Source organism: Anguilla anguilla, chromosome 8, assembly GCF_013347855.1.
Source record: "Anguilla anguilla isolate fAngAng1 chromosome 8, fAngAng1.pri, whole genome shotgun sequence".
NCBI classification, from domain to species: domain Eukaryota; kingdom Metazoa; phylum Chordata; class Actinopteri; order Anguilliformes; family Anguillidae; genus Anguilla; species Anguilla anguilla.
Window position 1 is genome coordinate 14,635,670 of NC_049208.1, and position 18,550 is coordinate 14,654,219.

The 18,550-nt window shown below is 46.1% G+C and overlaps 1 protein-coding gene across 12 annotated transcripts in view; it reads right to left on the reverse strand.

Moving 5' to 3' along the window:
- LOC118233913 (laminin subunit alpha-3-like) overlaps window positions 1–18,550 on the reverse strand; it is an 83,625-nt gene that overhangs the window by 29,024 nt on the left and 36,051 nt on the right. For 8 of the 12 annotated variants that reach the window (XM_035430019.1, XM_035430015.1, XM_035430018.1 and 5 more), the window contains 21 exons: window positions 17,364–17,498; window positions 16,837–16,983; window positions 16,387–16,448; window positions 15,753–15,852; window positions 14,217–14,269; window positions 13,675–13,780; window positions 13,255–13,354; window positions 13,000–13,156; window positions 11,832–11,976; window positions 11,012–11,154; window positions 10,111–10,217; window positions 9,863–10,016; window positions 8,968–9,137; window positions 8,260–8,368; window positions 5,960–6,057; window positions 4,544–4,712; window positions 4,191–4,317; window positions 3,211–3,350; window positions 2,438–2,553; window positions 1,434–1,642; window positions 383–587 (listed from right to left, as the gene is read on the reverse strand). In XM_035430019.1, coding sequence (XP_035285910.1) covers window positions 383–587; window positions 1,434–1,642; window positions 2,438–2,553; window positions 3,211–3,350; window positions 4,191–4,317; window positions 4,544–4,712; window positions 5,960–6,057; window positions 8,260–8,368; window positions 8,968–9,137; window positions 9,863–10,016; window positions 10,111–10,217; window positions 11,012–11,154; window positions 11,832–11,976; window positions 13,000–13,156; window positions 13,255–13,354; window positions 13,675–13,780; window positions 14,217–14,269; window positions 15,753–15,852; window positions 16,387–16,448; window positions 16,837–16,983; window positions 17,364–17,498 — 2,752 coding nt within the window. Of the gene's footprint in view, window positions 1–382; window positions 588–1,433; window positions 1,643–2,437; window positions 2,554–3,210; window positions 3,351–4,190; window positions 4,318–4,543; window positions 4,713–5,959; window positions 6,058–8,259; window positions 8,369–8,967; window positions 9,138–9,862; window positions 10,017–10,110; window positions 10,218–11,011; window positions 11,155–11,510; window positions 11,644–11,831; window positions 11,977–12,999; window positions 13,157–13,254; window positions 13,355–13,674; window positions 13,781–14,216; window positions 14,270–15,752; window positions 15,853–16,386; window positions 16,449–16,836; window positions 16,984–17,363; window positions 17,499–18,550 lie in introns of all 12 variants that reach the window. The other 4 variants (XM_035430016.1, XM_035430027.1, XM_035430024.1 and 1 more) reach the window with 2 other exon arrangements.

Below are 18,550 nucleotides of genomic sequence, written 5' to 3' on the forward strand. Positions count from 1 at the left end.
GTATCCTGAGGAAGTCTGTGCACGTTGATTGACAGTGGCGTACAATAAACCGTTCTCTGGTGTGGACAGTAACAAGCAATATCCATATAGTGTTATAGTTTAAGAGTAGTTGCTGCTAGTGTAAACTTGCCTTTACAAACACAGGACTGAACTGGAAAGGACAAGGTTGAAAAGGAAGGAGCAGGGGGGAACAGGAAGTGGTGGGATAGAACAGGGATGGAGAACAGCGAGGAGAGATGTGGAACAGGAAGGGTTGGGGTAGAACAGGAAGAGGAGGGGGAACAGTAAGAAGCAGATTGGAGCAGGAACGGGCGGGTTGGAGGAGGAAGGGTGGTGGTGAAATAGGAATGCGTGGGGCAAAGCAGGAAGGGGCAGGACTTACGCGCACTGGCCTGTGGTTTGGTTGCAGCCCTCTTCCGCTACATTGTCGATGCCGTTGGGCGAGCAGTCGCATCCCTCGCAGCCCAGCAGGGGGTGGTAGCTGAAGGTCTGGCTCTCACACACGTCACAGGCGGGCCTGATGGTCTGCGGGGGGCAGATGCACTGGCCCGTCACCTCGTCACACAGACGCCTGCCACACTTGCATGCTGGGAACAGAGACAGGCTGGCATCTCACAAACATGTGTGCCCTCATGTCACAACACAGACCGTCATATCAGCAACATGTCTGCTCTGATGTCACAACACAGACCGTCATGTCTGCAACATGTCTGCTCTGATGTCACAACACTGACCGTCATGTCTGCAACATGTCTGCTCTGATGTCACATCACAAACCATCATGTCAGCAACATGTCTGCTCTGATGTCACATCACAAACCATCATGTCAGCAACATGTCTGCTCTGATGTCACACCACAAACCATCATGTCAGCAACATGTCTGCTCTGATGTCACAACACAAACCATCATGTCAGCCACATGTCTGCTCTGATGTCACAACACAGACCGTCATGTCAGCAACATGTCTGCTCTGATGTCACAACACAGACCGTCATGTCAGCAACATGTCTGCTCTGATGTCACAACACAGACCGTCATGTCAGCAACATGTCTGCTCTGATGTCACAACACAGACCGTCATGTCAGCAACATGTCTGCTCTGATGTCACAACACTGATGGACACATCAACAGCGTCTGCTCTGATGTCACAACACAGACTGACATATGACCTCCAGTCGACCAAACAGTTGCTCTGTAGTAGCAGCTGTTACCATAACAGCTGTTAACCTACTCTAGTAACAGTCACTAGTATAACTGCGTAAGTGAGAGCAATAACAGCAGAACAGTCTGAAGTGGAGGACTGTCTTCCGATACTGTATAAATCAACCCCAGACGATCAAAACTATAATGGTGGACACTGAGTGATGTACGATGGCTCGGAAAGAGGGAGAGAGACCCTGAGGACGGTCGAGCGGGGAGGCGGACTCACGCCTGCAGTAGGGGAAGCCGTAGTGTCCCGTGGCGCAGCGGGTGCACTGTCGGCCGATGATGTTGGGCCTGCAGGTGCACTGACCGCCCTCGGGGTCGCAGGTGGGGCCGGTGGCCCCGGCCTCGTCGCAGCCGCAGGGCAGGGCCCCGTTGTTGAAGAACGCCACCAGGGAGCGGGCGGAGTCTCTGCAGAACTGGGAGGAGCTTGGGCTATAGCACAGGAAGACACGAGAGAGAAAAACAGAGAATGAGGGATCAGTCAACTGCTTTCCGTATCCAAACAAGTCATCGCTTTCATCAAGGAACCACCCAAGAAACTTTTAACAATACTAACACAAAAACACAAAAAGCATAAACCCATTTCACATCCAAATGACTAAGTGAATTCCAAATGCATGTTTTTCTTATTGTGGTGAGACTAGATTCTGTCTGTGGACTATAGGAGCTTTACTTTGAATGCAGTCTTATATAGATAGCCTGTTGTTGACGTTCAAAATCGACAGTGGAATTATACCCTCTGGACTTGGTTTAGTGAGAGGTCTACAGGTTACTGTAGATTCTTCAGCAACTGCATGGCCACTAGATGGCCCTGCTAGCCAGGTTACACATGGCAGAATTTTTTTTTTTTCAAATGCTTGTAAAATATGTTAAGCCCCACAGTTGTATTACATTCACAGACTTTGAATGCAGTGTTTGCAGCATTTGATGTGAGCTACATGTGTAATGTGATATGACACTATTTCTGTGTGTCCTTTCCACAAACAAAAGCATTGGTGAACTTCTTTTTATTTGTTTTATGCATTGGAAAATAATTTTTTTTACCACTGTTATTTGTTGAATTTATTGATTTGCCAAAAAACTGTTTTTTTTCCACAAATGTAACAGAAAAAGATTTAACTTTTAAAACAGTGTTGTCTTAGTATGTGCGTAATGTTAAACAACAGCTTTAGCATACTTAAGCTACACAGGGCCCAGAAATTGCAAGAGGAAAGGTTAAATACATACTCTATATAAAAACTGTTCCCTCCGCACTGGTTGATGAAATCTGATGACCTGCCCAAAGGCTTCTCCCTAAGCAGCTCTGGGCCATAGCTTTCATCTGGAAACACCAAGATGTAGTCCTGCACCAAAACAAAACAAGGCCTTTTGTTCACTAAGACATCTCAAGTTTAACTCTCCACAAAAAAAAACAAGACAACCAAGACAAATGCAATGACTAACATATCAATAAAAAAGGTTGGGCACACAGCTATTGATCAGGTTCTGAGTGACTTCACAAATTCCTGCGTGGAACTGATTTGGTGGTAAAGCCAGGCCCAGTTTCGTATTAAAGGGCTTGGTGGAGCTTGGCTATTTTTCTCTCGGACAGCGTTGTCATAAAGAGAGGTAATACAACCCAGTGCACACTGAAATCCTACTCAATCTCTTTATAACTAGAAATGAGAGGTCTCTGTTCACTGTGTGCACCTGGATGTAAAAATGACGGATGTCTTTTAAGAATAAACTAATGGCTGTACATCACATCAAGGGTAGCGTCACAAAGCTTTCATTTGTCAAGCCTGTATGAATCTGACATGTATAAATACCATATAAACATCTATTCCTCTTCACCAACTTTCCTAACATATGCATTATGGCTTTATGAAGGGAAAGTTAATGATATGTGACCAAAAAACATAAATCTGTGGAAAAACCTAAAAGTTAGAATGTTCAAACAAATAGGAGGTCCACTTAAGATCTTTCAGCTGGAACCAGTGAAGAGAGAGGAACTGACTAACCAGGATGAGGGTTTTCCCAGGGGGAACTCTGAGCGTGACGGTCAGGTCCTGCCGGGGAACGTCTAAAGCGATGCGCTGCTCTGCAATGACCTGGTCCCGGCAGCCAGAGACGCGGGGGCAGAAAGAGGCGTTGATGGAGCCTGTGGGAGGGGGGGTGGGGCCAGGGAGGGGCGGGAAGGCGAGGAGGAAGAAGCATCACCGCGGTGCGACGTGCTTAATCCCCGACAGAGGACGCGTTTCCTCGGTGCGCCGCCCGGCTTTGATCATCTTACTCCTAAAAGCATTCTCCCGGAGGCTAATCCCCCTGTTAAAGGGGATCACTGCATTTCTTCAGATGCTGTAAGTGCCCTTACCCCCTCAGCATGTCACCTTAAAATCCACAGGAATGCGGGGCTTTTTGTAAGACTTGGCCCCTGAGAATGTCTAGAGCGGGGGGTGTCAAACTCCAGTCCTGGAGGGCCGCCGTGTCTGCTGGTTTTTGGTGTGTTTCAGCACAAGAGATTAATTTAAATCTGTGCTTGGACATTACCACACACCTTGTTCTTAAGGCCTTAGTTGGCTACGAATTGAACGGAAACCACTAAAACCTGCAGACAGTGGGACACTCCAGGACTGGGGATTGACGCCCCTGGTCTAGAGGATAACATCCAGTGAGCCACTGACTAAAACCCATTGCAAGGACAGAGAGAAGAGAGAGAGACTTCAACACAAATATATAAAAAGCAATATAGGGGCGAAAAGAATAAAGCTTAAAAACTAGACATTTATTCTTTATTCCTCAAAATGAGGTCCCCTGAAATATTGTTGGTGTGGCTTTGTAGAAATTCACTATTAATGAGTAGCATTTATTTTCTCTCTTTTTTTTCATTGTTTTTCATTTCACATGGAACAAATCACCTCCCACCTGAGGGTGTGTAGCTCCCTAACCTAAGCCACCTTGGACATACCCAATCCCACCAGGATTAGACCCCACCTCTCACCTTTCCAGGGTCGGCCTCCATCCACCAGTACCTCCACAGGGAAGAAGGGGAGCTCTGGCTGACGGAAGTGGACCACGAATACATATCTCCCTGGGACGGGCACCCGAGCACTGAAGCTGATCTCAGTCTGCCAAGACAATCAGCAATCAATCAACCAATCTAAGCAATCGACCAGTCGACCAATCAACCAATCACCTGGCCTCATTATTTGCCACTCATTGCATGTGTTTCTGGCTCTCAACATGTCCTGTTTGAAGCCGGGATGACCGCTAAGCCTGGGAAGACTGTTCCAGCTCACCAAAGAGAACAGAATAAATGAAAATTGGCGTGGCGGCAGTGCATCTGTAGTGTACCTGAGGGGATTTGAGCAGGACCCCGTCCCGTGGGGGGGCGATGAGGGGGGCTGGTCCTGCCTGTCTGCTCTGCCTCCCTCCGGACGGAACGGAAAGACGCCCCTCTCGCGCCGCGTCCAAAACCAGCGCTGAAGGGGGGATCTCATACTGGGGAGGGACACATAAGCGACTGCAAAGGGGGGGTGGGGGAGGGGGGATGTACATAAATTGGGGCTTAACACAGAGTCTGCCTCTGGAATCCACACATAGCTCAGCGTGATGCATTAGAGCTGAGGTTCTGACCTGAGGAACTCCAAACTATCTTTCCTTTGAAATCTAAATCCCCAAAATCCACCCACACCCCCAGCCCAGGCAGAGGAGCCAAATTCAAGAGCTTCCAAAGGTCCACAGATGAGTTCAGAAAATGGTACGATATAATATGACATTTGCATTTAAAATTAAGCCACACTCATAAATAAAAAATTAAGCCTTTTCAAAAGTTTGCAAAAAGTTTTATATGTATAAAACAGAAAATAAAAGGATAAGAGTTCTGGCACTGAAGCCATCATCAGTATCTGACATTATGACATCACTTCATCATAATTATGCAGAACAAGGGGATGGTCTGGAAGACTTTGAAGGTCTATAGTACCAGAGATGGAAAATCCAGGTTCAGAAAGTAAAAGTCATTCCCCCATTATTCTGTTCCATTCACCTGGATATGCTAATTAGCACTTTTTTTCAGTCAGGAGGTAGAACTAATTAGTGAAATTAGAGTTAATGGGTGGAAGAAACACAGGGCAGGACTTTTACTTTCTGACCCCTGGACTTTCCACCTCTGTATAGCACTGTGTAAATAGTCTAATTATCCTATTATCACCACTCAGACCCTATAATCAGGCTACAGCAGGGCACTGGTTCAGGGCAACAGATCAGTAAGCAGTGGACTTTCTTTGCTTTCTTAACCAGATGTTCAACCGTGTACATCCAGTAGCCTCAGGTGAGAGACCTGCCAGGCCTCAAGAATGTACGGAATCTCACCTGTGCTCCAGATGTTCACTTCAAGGAGCAGTCAGAGGAGAGCTACTGTAGCGAGTCAGTTTTTTATACATTCATGACCTTTTTATCGGGTAGAAAGGGCTCTTTGCCGGTGAACTAAGAAAATCAATTTATCACCAGCATAAAACCTTGTGGAAAAACGTATTTCAGGGAGTAGTGCAGCAATAAATAAACTGGATTTGAGATCAGAGATCAGAGGTTTACAAGTTCAGATCCCAGAAAACTGACTGCTATTCTCACTGTGCGAAGGTACTAACCCTGCAGTGCTCTGGTACGTATGCAGTTGTGCTAATGAATAGTGTACAAAACATAACATATGTAAGCAGAATAAATAAACACTGCACAATAGAATATAATATCCATTAGAAATGTAATCACCTGTCCTCAGAGAAGCGGCCATGGACAGAGACACAAAGCTCTTTAGGATCCACGTACTCCATTGAAAATTTGTCTGCCGGCACTGCATACACTTTGTACTGGAAAGAGAAAATGTACAAACTCCTTTTAACACTGGGAAAGAGCAGTTCTCTCTGGTTCACCTTGTAACGAGAGTCTAACTGAGTTTACTCTTTTGTTTGAAGTCAATACTTTCCATTCGTCTCATGGAAAAAGCTAAAGAGATGCAGCACTGTAGTCTTGATGTCAATGAAAAACTGACATTTATCATAAAAATAATTTCACAAAAACACTTTTGTTGAGCACCTTCAGTAAACAAAGTGTGAATGAATGGTTGCGGATGATTGGTTGTGGAGGGGGAATGCACACAGTCATATTAAAACCAAACGAAGAGAACAGAACAGAAGCCATGTTTATTTGAACACAGAAAATGATTAGAATGTCATGATTAGAAGGTCATTTATTTTCATGCCTGATGCTCAGAAAAGATGTGCTTTTGAAACATCGCTTTTCTGCAGGAGCGCAACCACAGCAGCGCTACAGGGGGGTTAAGGATCAGGCTAATTAGCCTCCCAGTGACACGGGTCAGGGCAGTTCAGCCAGGGTTGCAGAATGCAGTGTTTATACGTTTAACTGGAGCCCTAGAGTCACCGATTCCACACAGACACTCAGCAGCCTCCCCGCAGTCCACAGGTCAGCTTTGAGCCGTTATTTTATCGTGACATTGTTTCTGTAAGCGACTCATTCCGATAAGACCACCATAAAACACGACCTGGCAGGCGAGCTGCTATCCGGCACGGCCGTGAATGTTTACGCTCACGTGTTCGCCGCACGCCCGCAAGGTTGCCACGAGGTGCCCCCCGCTGAAATACTGCGCCGTTAAAAGCCGACAAGGTAAAGCGAAACGTCCGCGTCTCCACGGCAGCGAATCAACACGCCGACAATACAATAATATATTTCCAATGGAAGCAAATAAGGCGACGTATGCAGCGTGTTTAACCAGGGGTGCACGTGCATACAACAGCAGAAAGGCAATCACACATATAAAACCAGCAAAAAAACTATTCAGCGCTGGATCAAGGAATCTGCCCGTACAAAAGACAAGAACAAATAGCTGTGTCCAAGTTAGCATCAGACCTCCTTGGTCATCAAAACATAAGACGATAAAACAAAATTTAAAAAATGAACACACAACAAAACTTCAAAAGATCTAATTAGGCTCCCAGAACAGTTTCGCCATTCCCCCGTACACGAGACACTATAAAGGGTGCCGACGCAATCAGAGAGGGTGAGCGAACGCTGAAACACAGGTTATCTCCGGAACATTCCAGCTGTCAGTGCTGGCGCTGCAGTCTGCGGAGTGTTTATGCCTCGCAGTGCCGTTTATCCTTATAGCGGTTCTGTCACGTGACCGGCAATCCAGCGGTCGAAGGAAGAGACTGTAACTAGTGGAAACAAGCCCTCTTTCTTCAGAGAGCTCCATTACTGCCCATCATCTTCAAGCTTACTTTTCAAAACACATTTCATAGCACACACCGCTGGGCATTAAGGAAGAAGGTAATACTTCTCTTGTTTAACTGGGCTAGTCACTCAGCTGTTACAAGTGACTAGTCCAGAAGTCATGGTGGTGCACATTTCTTGTAACATGATACTTAATATGAATTGATTCAGTAAAAAAATCCAGCTGGATAAATAAATTGCAGGTAAAAATCGATAAATAGATTGCAGGTTAAAAGTTATTTAAGTTGCTCTTATTTAGATTGTCTTCAATGCATGAGTATCTCCAGTCTAGACTCCAGTCTAGAGGGCCGCAGTGTACAATGGTTTTCGGTGTGTTTCAGCACAAGTGATGCATTTAAGTTGTTAATTGCCTAAAGAGTCCACACGCCTTGTTCCCAAGGCTTTAATGTGCTGTCCTTTTAAAGGGAACCACAAAAACCTACAGACACTGCGGCCCTCCAGGAATCTGACCCTTGTTCTAAGCAAATTAATAACTAATAAAACAATAATCATCATCCTATTTTTGTGTTTTCATCTCAGCAATACGGTTATGTGTAAAAACGGCTGAACTCATAAACGTACCTACAGACAAAATATAACCATACAAAAACATATGTATGGCACTAATATGGTAAGGGCAAAGCCCCATAGTCATTAGATTGGATGCCCTATTCAGAAGATTAAACAATAATGTATGTGAAGGGTTGTATTTAAAGGACATAACTGTAGTTACAGCGGTCGTTGCCAGTGACAGCGCGGTTACTGTGGCGATCGGCACTCACCAGGAGGAAGGAAGCCGTGGAGGTCTGCAGCAGGACGTCGGTCTTATGGTCCATCTGGAGCAGGGCTACGCGGCCGCTCCCATCCACCGCCACGCCGCGACACAGGAAACTGCAGGGGACGAACGCACCATTACCAAAACTATTACCGCAACCGTTACAGAGCAAGCACACTCTCAACCCGCTGACGTCACCAGCTTAAAAGTCAAACTGCATGACACGCTGCACATGACACCTCCCCTGGTGCCTGCTGGTTTTCCTATCAACCATAATTGCGACTTCTGGATTGTAACAAGCTGATAATTGTTCTTAAGTAAACATGCATGATGCCTACTGAGTGATGCCTTGCTCTGACATCATGTCAGAAATAGCTACACATGCTATGAAGCATGAATGTCCTATAGTCAAGTCCCAGGAGATCGGCCATTACGGATCTCAGACAGATCGTTGTTTAATTTCCTGCGATGAGTATTATCACATATGGGTGTCATATAGGTAGACTGAACGTGTGACCAAGTGACAGAACCTAAACCCTTTTTAAGTTCAAAGACAAACCAAATGGCAACGAGCCAATTTTGCCCAGATACAGTCCCAGATGCGCAGACAGACAGACCTGCACGCACGCACATCCTGACATACAGATGCAGATGCGCAGACACAGACCTCCATGCACACACGTGCTGACGTACAGGCGCAGGTGTGCAGACGTACCTGTAGGCGCAGCTGTCGATGTTGACCCTAGCCTGGGCCTGGGCCTGGGCCTGGGGCTGGCTGCTTAGGAGCACGTTGACGTTCTGCAGCGCGTCCACCTCGCTGGCGTACTCCAGAACCAGCACGTAGCGACCCGGAGACGGCACCCTGAGCGTCAGCTGCAACTGGGCCTGGAACACGCCCACAGTCACATGATCACACACACGCCCCCATATCGCTGGGAGGGAGAGACTGTGGGAACCAGGCATAACAGAAGCGTGTGCAGTGCTAACAATCAGCGCCAGAAAGAGCTGCTGAGTGGCGCCTGACAACTAACTGATAAGTTTACACGCACTGGAACTCACTCTACTTTCAGATGCTTGGATACATTTCAAAAATGTGAAAGCGGCTGAACAGAGGTACAGCCATGTCCTGGCTGAAGAAGATTTTGACTAGCAGAGAAAACCTCAGTGGTAAATATCTTTATAAACAGCGTGAAAGACAGCAAAGCAAGAGTGCTGCCAATATGACGGTTTTAAACAGTCTGTGTGTGTGTGTGTGTGTGTGTTCATGTGTATGTGAATGTTTGTGTGAGAGTTTGCATTGAGTGTCTGTGTGTACATATGTGTGTGTCTGTGTGCACAGTTGTGTGCGTGTGTGTGCGCACACGTGCATGCTTGTAGATGTGTGCTTCTGTCTGTGTGTGCATGCTAATGTGTGTGTGGGTGTGCGATAATGTGTGTGTATGAGTGCGTGCGTGTGTGTATGTGTGAGTGTGCATGCTGGCTCTAAATGTACACACATGTTCGTGACTGTGTGCTCCTAACGTGCGATGCATGCATGCCTTCCCGCGTGTGTGCCACTGAGCGTGTGCAAGCGTGCCGTCTGAGGCAGGGGTCAATAGGCCACGCCCCACCTGTCGCCCGCTGACGGACGCCATCTCCGGGTGCTCGGGGGTGGGGCGGCGCACGCGAGCCTGCCTCTTCCTCCGGCCGCGGGACGAGAACACGCCCTGGGACGCCAGGGCGGAGGGGAAGCGGTCCATCGGCGTGTGCCTGTACAGCAGACAGCTGCAGCCGGGGACAGAAATAATGCCCCCGTTAGCATCGCTAGCCTGGCCCTCTCCCACAGGGAGGCTAATCCGCTAACGCGAGGCCGACTCACTTCTTGCCCATGTTATCCGAGTTGATCACATAGGTGCAGGGCTCCGTCGTCTTGGACTGCAGAATGGGAGCCTCGTAGTAGACGCTGGGTAGCAGCACCAGGTAATCCTGCAGGGATCAGTCAGACAGATGCACTAACGCATTGGCTTTATGCAAGGCCCGGATATTACACATCAACCGCTTCAGCAAGTGTCTCTGCTCCAACCCCTTCAAGGTCCCATTAAATGGTAAATGGTAAATGGACTGCATTTACATAGCGTTTTTATCCAAAGCGCTTTACAACTGATGCCTCTCATTCACCCATTCACACACACACTCACACACCAATAGTGAAAGGCTGCCATGCAAGGTACCAATCAGCTTGTTGGGAGCAATCAGCGGTTAGGTGTCTTGCTCCGACACGCCCAGGGCGGGGGATCGAACCGGCAACCGCTCTTACCTCTTGAGCTATGTCGCCCCTTACATTAAATTCCACAGTGCTACTAAGACTTTGACCTGTCCCTCTTTCTTATTGAATCACAGCACTTTTTCATCTGAAATAATCCCCTGGGTTTCTACCATTACACATTCCTCAGAGAACTGGAGGAACTCTCATTCCTCTATCCGTCTCTCCTCCTGGCTTGCTCTTCATTCTATCGCTTCTTTTCCTTCCATGCCTACTATCCCCCATCCGCTATCCTCTCTACTTCTCCACCTCTGCTTTTTATTGCACATTTGTTTGTCTGACTCATTCCTCTCCTCCCCTTTCATTTCCTGTACACAGAGCAGGAAGATAGATCTCAGATCAGTTCTCCCAGTCTGAATCCTAACACAAACCACTCAGGGTTAACATTTTGATTCTGGTCCAGGATGAGCCGCTGATTGTTCCATGTGCAGTCTAAGTTGGGTGGAGCAGGACTCACCAGGAGCACGTCCTCGGCTCGGATGTGAATGATCCATTTCCCAGGAGCCAGCGGGAACGGTTCTGCAAAGCCGCTCCCTGGGATGGTGACGAAGGCAGGGGTGCGACTGGGGGGGAACACCACCTCTTTACTGTGCCGCTGCCCTGTCAAAATCCCACAAACATCAGGGTGTAAAGGAGTACCACACAAACACGAGCTTATTAAACCATCTACACACACTGGCAGCTGTTTCAGCTTCTCCATTTAAGACACAAGGGCATATGCCAGATGTTGTTAGCCCAGGGAAATGACAGGCATTGATAGCATTACATGTATCGTGCATTCGGTGAAAAAGTCAAACAAGAAACAAGAGTAAATCACAACGCATGGATAATTAAGAGGCACGACGTGGAGAAGCAAGAGAAAAAATATCGAAGTTGACTATGAAAAGTTAATATGTCAGAGGGCCGTGATCTGTCCCCGTGCCGGTTTTCGGGAGGGGGGGGGGTTAGAGCCTTACCTTCGGTACCCCGGACGTGGGCGGCGGTGACGCGACCGGTCACGCTCGAGCCGCCAGGGTTAATGAACCGCAGGATGAAACGGAACACAGAGGACCGGCCCTCCTCCACATGCACTGTTATTCTCACTTCACTCTGCAGGGGAGGCAAGCGCACACACGGGCGGCTTATGGCGGGGGGGGGGCTGGTGGTTAGGCGTGTCTTTAGAGGAGGAGCCACGGGGGCGGCCATGCCGGGGGAGGTGGGAGGGGGGGGGAGGTGCAGGGGGTGGCTTAGATGGAAAGAAGGAGGCGGAGAGAGCAGGGTGTGTCACCGTCACTTACAGTCGCAGCAAGAGGAAAAGTGAGCCTCGTCAATCAGCAAAATCCTGCCTTTGATTGGCCCGCGAGGGCGGGAAGGGGTGGAGTAACGCAAAACAATGCGGTAGGAGCTGGGCGGGGCCACAGTGAGTGACAGGACCACCTCTGGCTGAGAACAGACAGCATTAGGACTAAATAAAGAAGAGAGCACCACCCTCATTACAAAAGAAACACTATATATTTGAGAACAGACCTTTAACTTTACACATTATTTGGTCAAAAGATTTAATTCAGGTATGTTTTAATGCTTGTCACTTCAGTTTTCTGATTTTCTCTGATTACTGAAATATCTTACAAGCACCAGTGGTTGAAAACACCTATCAAAATATTTGCATAACAACTGCAATGCAAGAAAACATTTCTTGTATGCAATTGCATAGATTTATTGCAGAGTACGTATAATTACATATAATTTAAATGAAATATACCATCTTATTCCATGAATACACATTTGAGAGCACCCATTATTAATATATCCTTAAATTAATTCAAGAATATGTTTTGTCATAGGATAATTAGTCATTTTTTATTTTATGTTTGGCTCTGCTTCTGTATATGTTAATTTTCCACAATGGTAGGGCTGGCATGATCACCCCCAGTTGGCCCACCATACAATTCAATATTATAAATATATGATAAAATACCTGAATACCGAATCCTGAATATGTATTAACATAGAAAAGTAACTTTTTCTTTGAGTCTACAATAATACAAATAACTTTTTGCTTTATAACCCTAACGCTGCCTGAAAGAAGGTCATGCAGAAACTACTATTTCCCACAATGCTTTGCTCTAAATGGAACCGAAGCCAGAAAAGCTGGAAGTGAAGGAAAGCAAGAAAATAGGAAACAGAACAACAGACCAATGACTGAAGAGTGTGTGTGTGTGTGAGTGAGTGAGTGAGTGAGTGAGTGCGTGTGAGTGAGTGTGTGCAGTGTGTGCACGTGTGTGTGCATGAGTATGTGTGCATGGACATGAGTGTGTGTAAGTGAGTGGGTACAGTGCGTGCATGTGTGTGTGTGTGTGTGTGTGTGCATGAGCTTTGCATGCCTGTGTGTGTGTGTGTGTGTGCCTGTATGTGTGTGTATACATGAGGGGAAGTGGGGCTTATCAAACAGACAAAATGACTCACCTGACCACGGGACATAGTAGCATACCCCCTCCAGCTGAAGTCTGGGAACTCCTGTGGGTTGTAGCCAAAGCGGGCAGGCCTGCCGTTAGGAGTAATCCCATCTTCCACCTCGAATTTCATATGATAGAGGTCTGGGAAATAATAGTTTGTCTCTGGCCTTGGAGAGGGAGAGGAGGGAAAATGAGAGGGAGGATAAGAAAGTGAAAGAGATTCCAGAGAATGCTAATGCCAAAAAATGCCCTCATCTGTCCTTACTGGTTACAAGTGCGCCCCACCACGTGCTTCCGGCACAGGCACTGTCCCGTTGGCTCCGCACAGGCTCTGCCCAGAGCCCCGCCCACATCACACTGGCAGCCTATCAGCAAGAGCGTACAGCCATCACTGTGAAGCCCTACACATTAATAATTACCTAGAAACTAGACAGTGTCAGCTATGAGATAAATGTATTCACCAATTTAGAGATTGTTCCATTCCTAAATAGAAAGAACTCTCATAATGGATGCCTTAATAGTGAAAGAAATAGTGGAATTTTTGATGAAGATACATTCTTGTTTGTATACTAACGTGGCAACCTACTTACACTGTAACTACAAAAAAAAGTCTGCAAAACATTTCTAGTCTCAAGGGAAGAGTAGACTGGGAAGAGCATTGCTCATTTCTCATAAAGGGATTTACCTTGGCAGCCAAAATAGTTCTTCTTCTGGTGTAGGAAGTAGCCCTCTTTACAAGTGTTGCAGGTGTGGCCACAGGTGTTGGGCTTGCAAAAACACTTTCCACTTTCCTAAAAAAAAAAAAAAGCTAATTTCAGAAAAATGTCACGAACAGCAGCCTGGTGTAGCAATGAGAAACCTTCAATGCAGTTTGAAGGCTGCAAGTTAGAATGTGCTTTTGTGCCCCCGAGCAAAATTCTTGAACCTAAACCACTTGGGTAAAATTGCACTTTTGAAAAGGAAATGAAAACATGAGAGAACATGATGCAAAACACCTTGGGTAAGAGAAATAGCAAATCAAATATATAATGTCAAATAAAACTAACAAAAACTAACAAATGAACAAATATTCAATATTACTTTGAAAAAGTGGTAAGACAAGGGAGCATCAAAGTGACTGCAGAAGTAACAGGGGATAATTTTATTATTGATGTTTTTTATGATTTTTTATCTGTTACATAAATGTCAGTATAACATGAAGGGTTTATATTCTTGCTGAAGACTCACCTGTTCACACTCCCCAACACCACTGAGTGTACCTTTAACATCACACTGGCACGCTACAGAGGGAGAGAGAGAGAGAGTACAGGCGCTCATTCTCATGGTCGAAATCCCGTATGGATCAAAGCTTCAAAGTCGACCTTTCAATCCAGCCAGAAATAAATGCATTCTCACAATATTAAAAAGGGCCTTTTTTCCCCTCCCGCCCCACATATATTCTCCTGACAGCCACGCACTGATAACATTCTTGCAGGAATCCTGTAACTTAAGACAGATATTTACACAAAGGCCGATGCTGTTTGCCTCGGAGGCGCTGAGGGAAGCCAGGCCCGCGACTGAAGGAAATACGAGGCCCGGGGCATCGGCCGGGCCGAGATGGACGGCCCTGACCTTTGCACCCGGTTGCCAAATTCCGGGGCCTGCGAGTTCCTGCCCCGCCCCGCCGGAGCGGAGCCCGGATCCGCAGCGATCGACCAATCCGGTCGGCCCGGCTCGTAAACAACCAACTCCTTATCGAAAAGTGGCTTCAACATCAGCCCGCACACCTCAGAGCTGCTGGCTGCGCACACAGGAGGTGTGTATGTTTGAGCGGAAACCCGCGGCGGTAAGGCGAGGGAGGGAGAGAGAGAAAGGCACAAACGGCCGAGCGCGATGCGGACAGAGGCGGCAGGATTAGCGTGAAGCGTGCGGCTGTTCGCGCCGCCAGCAGCACCAGGGAATTATTGGATTCTGCTGAAAACGCGAGTTTGTGATTTGCGGCTAGCAGGTGCCCCACAGTCACGGCTCAAGGTCTCACAATAAAGATGGGCTTGTTTGTTTTTCATAATGGATTTTCCCTCCGCCATGCTTTGAACCCAGAAGGGAGAAAGCGAGAATGGCTAAGTGCTGAAAATCAAACACAAGGCCTGTCACGACTCTCTTTAGCTCCACGGTCTAGAGATAAGAGCTTATGTATATGGCCACGGGGGTTCTAAGGACCCGAATTACAGCGTCCAATGGGCATATGTTATCAGTATAGTCTCTGCAGGTTCTAAGAACAAAGGTTCCAGGTTCCAATACAGCTGCTGCTTTGATTCTAAGAAACAAGGTTCTACAATGCAGCAGATAAGGATAACCAATGGCTGCCAGAGGGAAAGATGCACAGTGAACAAGTATGATGACAATCATTTGGCTGTTGTGCTTCATTTAATCAATTAAATGAATAATCTTTGTTATTTCAGTTTGTTGTGTTAATTTATTTTTTTTTTTTACCTGGATCCCGAAGATGTTTTATTTAATTTCTGTAGGACCACGCTCTATCTCTCCATTTAAAACTGTAAAACTGTAACTGTTTCTGTATCTCCCTGTGGCCAACTCTTCTGTCCAACAAAGGGGTGTGTCATGGCATGTGACAATAATATTAGTTCCTCATCTTTACAAACAATGCACTGACAATGCACAAAGCCTCCCTATTGAATGCCTTCCAGGTTACATGCTTGTAGAAAGAGCAGCGGTTACAGATTCCAAGAACCCCGGTTCTGTATTCCAGATGGGAGGCCTTACCGATGCATCCATTTTGGTTCTCAGAGGCCAGATTCCAGAAGAGAGGCTTACATCTGTCACACAGCAGGCCTTCCACATCTGCCAGGCAGGGACACTGACCCTGCATCAGGACAACAGAAAGCCAGAATCACACTACACCTGCTAGCATGTTCCTAGCTGCAGCAAGACACCGTCTCTAAGAAAGGCCTACTTCTCTGTTTCTCCCAGGGAAGGACAAGCCACCAGTCTATAAACAACCAAGGCAAAATAAAAGCCTTCACACGCTTTTAATTTTATAGTGCCATTACTTATTGTGTCATACTGTGTGAACGTTGCACATTCTTCTTCTGGATAACTGCAGGAAGCAGTGTGGGAAAAAAATCATACGCAGCTCAATAACTCAAGGAGGGAATGGCATCAATCTGCTTGCTGAAAAGCAATTCTGGGGTTGAGAATGGGAGTTTTTTTCTGGAAAGGAAGGAACCTTCTAACTCCTTTTGATTACACTCCATATCACTTACAACAGGAACCCCCCCCTGCTTCCCTGTGCATGTCATGGAGCATGTTATCGACACTTAACGCCGTTTCCTTGATGGCCTGACCTGCATCCCCCTGCACTAACAAAACACGGAAAAACATCTCAGGCTCTGCTCACTTCGTTTGGTACCACCCTGTTCACATCTGTGCCCACGGGATTACACCGGCTCACAGGCGGCTCTGAAACAGACAAGGAGTAGAAATGAAGGGTTGTTCTGGAAAGTGGCACCCAGACCCAATGCACGCACACAGAAGAGTTATATTTAGTAGATGTGTTAATCCAAAGTGACTTACATTCTTTTCACATGCAATACATTTACAGAGCTGGAAATTTACTGAAGTGATTCAGGGTAAGAACCTCACTTAAGGGTAGAGTTGCAGCCCCCCACCAGTTAATCAGTCCTACAACCTTGAAGACACAAGCCCAGGTCCCTAACCAATATGCTTCAGAGTTATTGACTGCTTTGTCCCTTTCTCTCTTTTAATATTAATGTTAATGTGACCTGATGAGGTCTGTCAGATGAATGAATGAATGAATGAACGGATGAATTCACTTGCAGCAGTGTACCTATGGGCGCGTCACACTGGGGGAACCTGCGTCTCACATCCACACAGCGGTCACAGCGCTGACCCGTCACACCGGGACGACAGCGACACTGCCCTGACGCCAGGTCACATGACTCCTCATACGAACCGTCCCGTGAGCACTGGCAAGCTGGGGACAGAGAGCAGATACATTCACATTTAATGTAAATACAAATTGACATGTATCTGTAGGTAAATGAAATATACACAAAATATATTGAAATAACATATATTATCAATATATGTGCCATACTTCGCAATATGGACAAACACATAAACTATAGTCGCTTTCAGATTGGCAAAATATTAAAATGCTGTAAAATAGTGTAAATATATATATTTTAAACTTATTTTTCATCATAGTCGGCAACATACTTTCATTCATTTACATCCTTCACGTTAATAGATTTAAAATGAGTTCCTTGGAACAGCTTAATAGTTCAGCATATATCATTTATTTTTTTAGGGGATCCTAAGTCCCCTCTATCTTTGGGATAGGGAGAGGCTCACCGCCGCAGTTGGGGTATCCATAGTAACCCCGGGCACACTGTTCACACCGGCGTCCCGCATAGTTTGTGTGGCACCTGCAGTCTCCCCGGGGGCCACAGGCCCCGTCGGCCACGCCCACACCATCACAACGACAGGCTGAGTGCACAAGAGGAGAGAACAGAGCATCATGGGTAGAGTGCCTTTTGAAGCCGTGGTTATTGGCTTCTTGTGTCACCTTTAAAAATCCCAACTCATTCACAACAGCAATGCCAAGGTTGACATCAATTCATTAAAAACCAGTAAAAGTCAGCCCTTCACGAGAGTTACTCATGAACGACAATGTGCTTGACAACCTGCAAACCAGAGCACACAATGGATTTCCAAGAAGCCAACTTGTTTGCAAAACAAAGCAGATGTATTCTGGAAATATTTCACTGCAACCAAAAAAAAAACTATTCAGGAGTGAGTTATTGGCACATCTGAAAGTTAAACTGGCAGCGAATCTGTAACTACAGCTCTAAATGTAAAATCAAGTCAAATTAAGTGCTGAATGATGGTGCAATTACAAACCAAATATGGGCCAAAAATCTGCATGCACACAGGCAATCATTACCTAGGGCATCTAGTGCAAACTAAATCTGGCATTGATGGTTCTGGATAGATGGCCAGGTTCCCAGCACATTCATGAGTTATTCATTTCGTCATATAAATTTTCCAGGAATAAGCTTAGAGGAGATTTAAGCGGATAAAAGATCTGATAAAAGTGCAACCAACACGAGCAAAGCCAAAAGTGGCCAGGCACGGATCCAGTAACTAAGGGTTGAGCATGTTTGTTTTTATAATTTCTATGTCCTCCATCACCAGCAGTCTTCACTGTAAATTTACACACGGGCAACTCTAAGGTGATCAAACTCACAAAACATTATCTTTACCCTTGAGCAGGAATAAATGGAGCTGAAGATTTGAGTAAATAAATGTACCACAAAGTTAAGCTTGTTACTGCACACAGTTGAACTGTTTTTTTCTCTTTGACTGAATTAACAGAAACTTATATTGTTACGTGCTGTTCATTTATATAAATGCATAAATATAAATAGGGAAAAATGCCACCCGGTAATGATTTATATTGATGGTTCCCTAGCACAGTACTGCAGATAATGATTCATGTCACGATTCTCAAGCCTACATGTACCTGAGCCATAAAGATT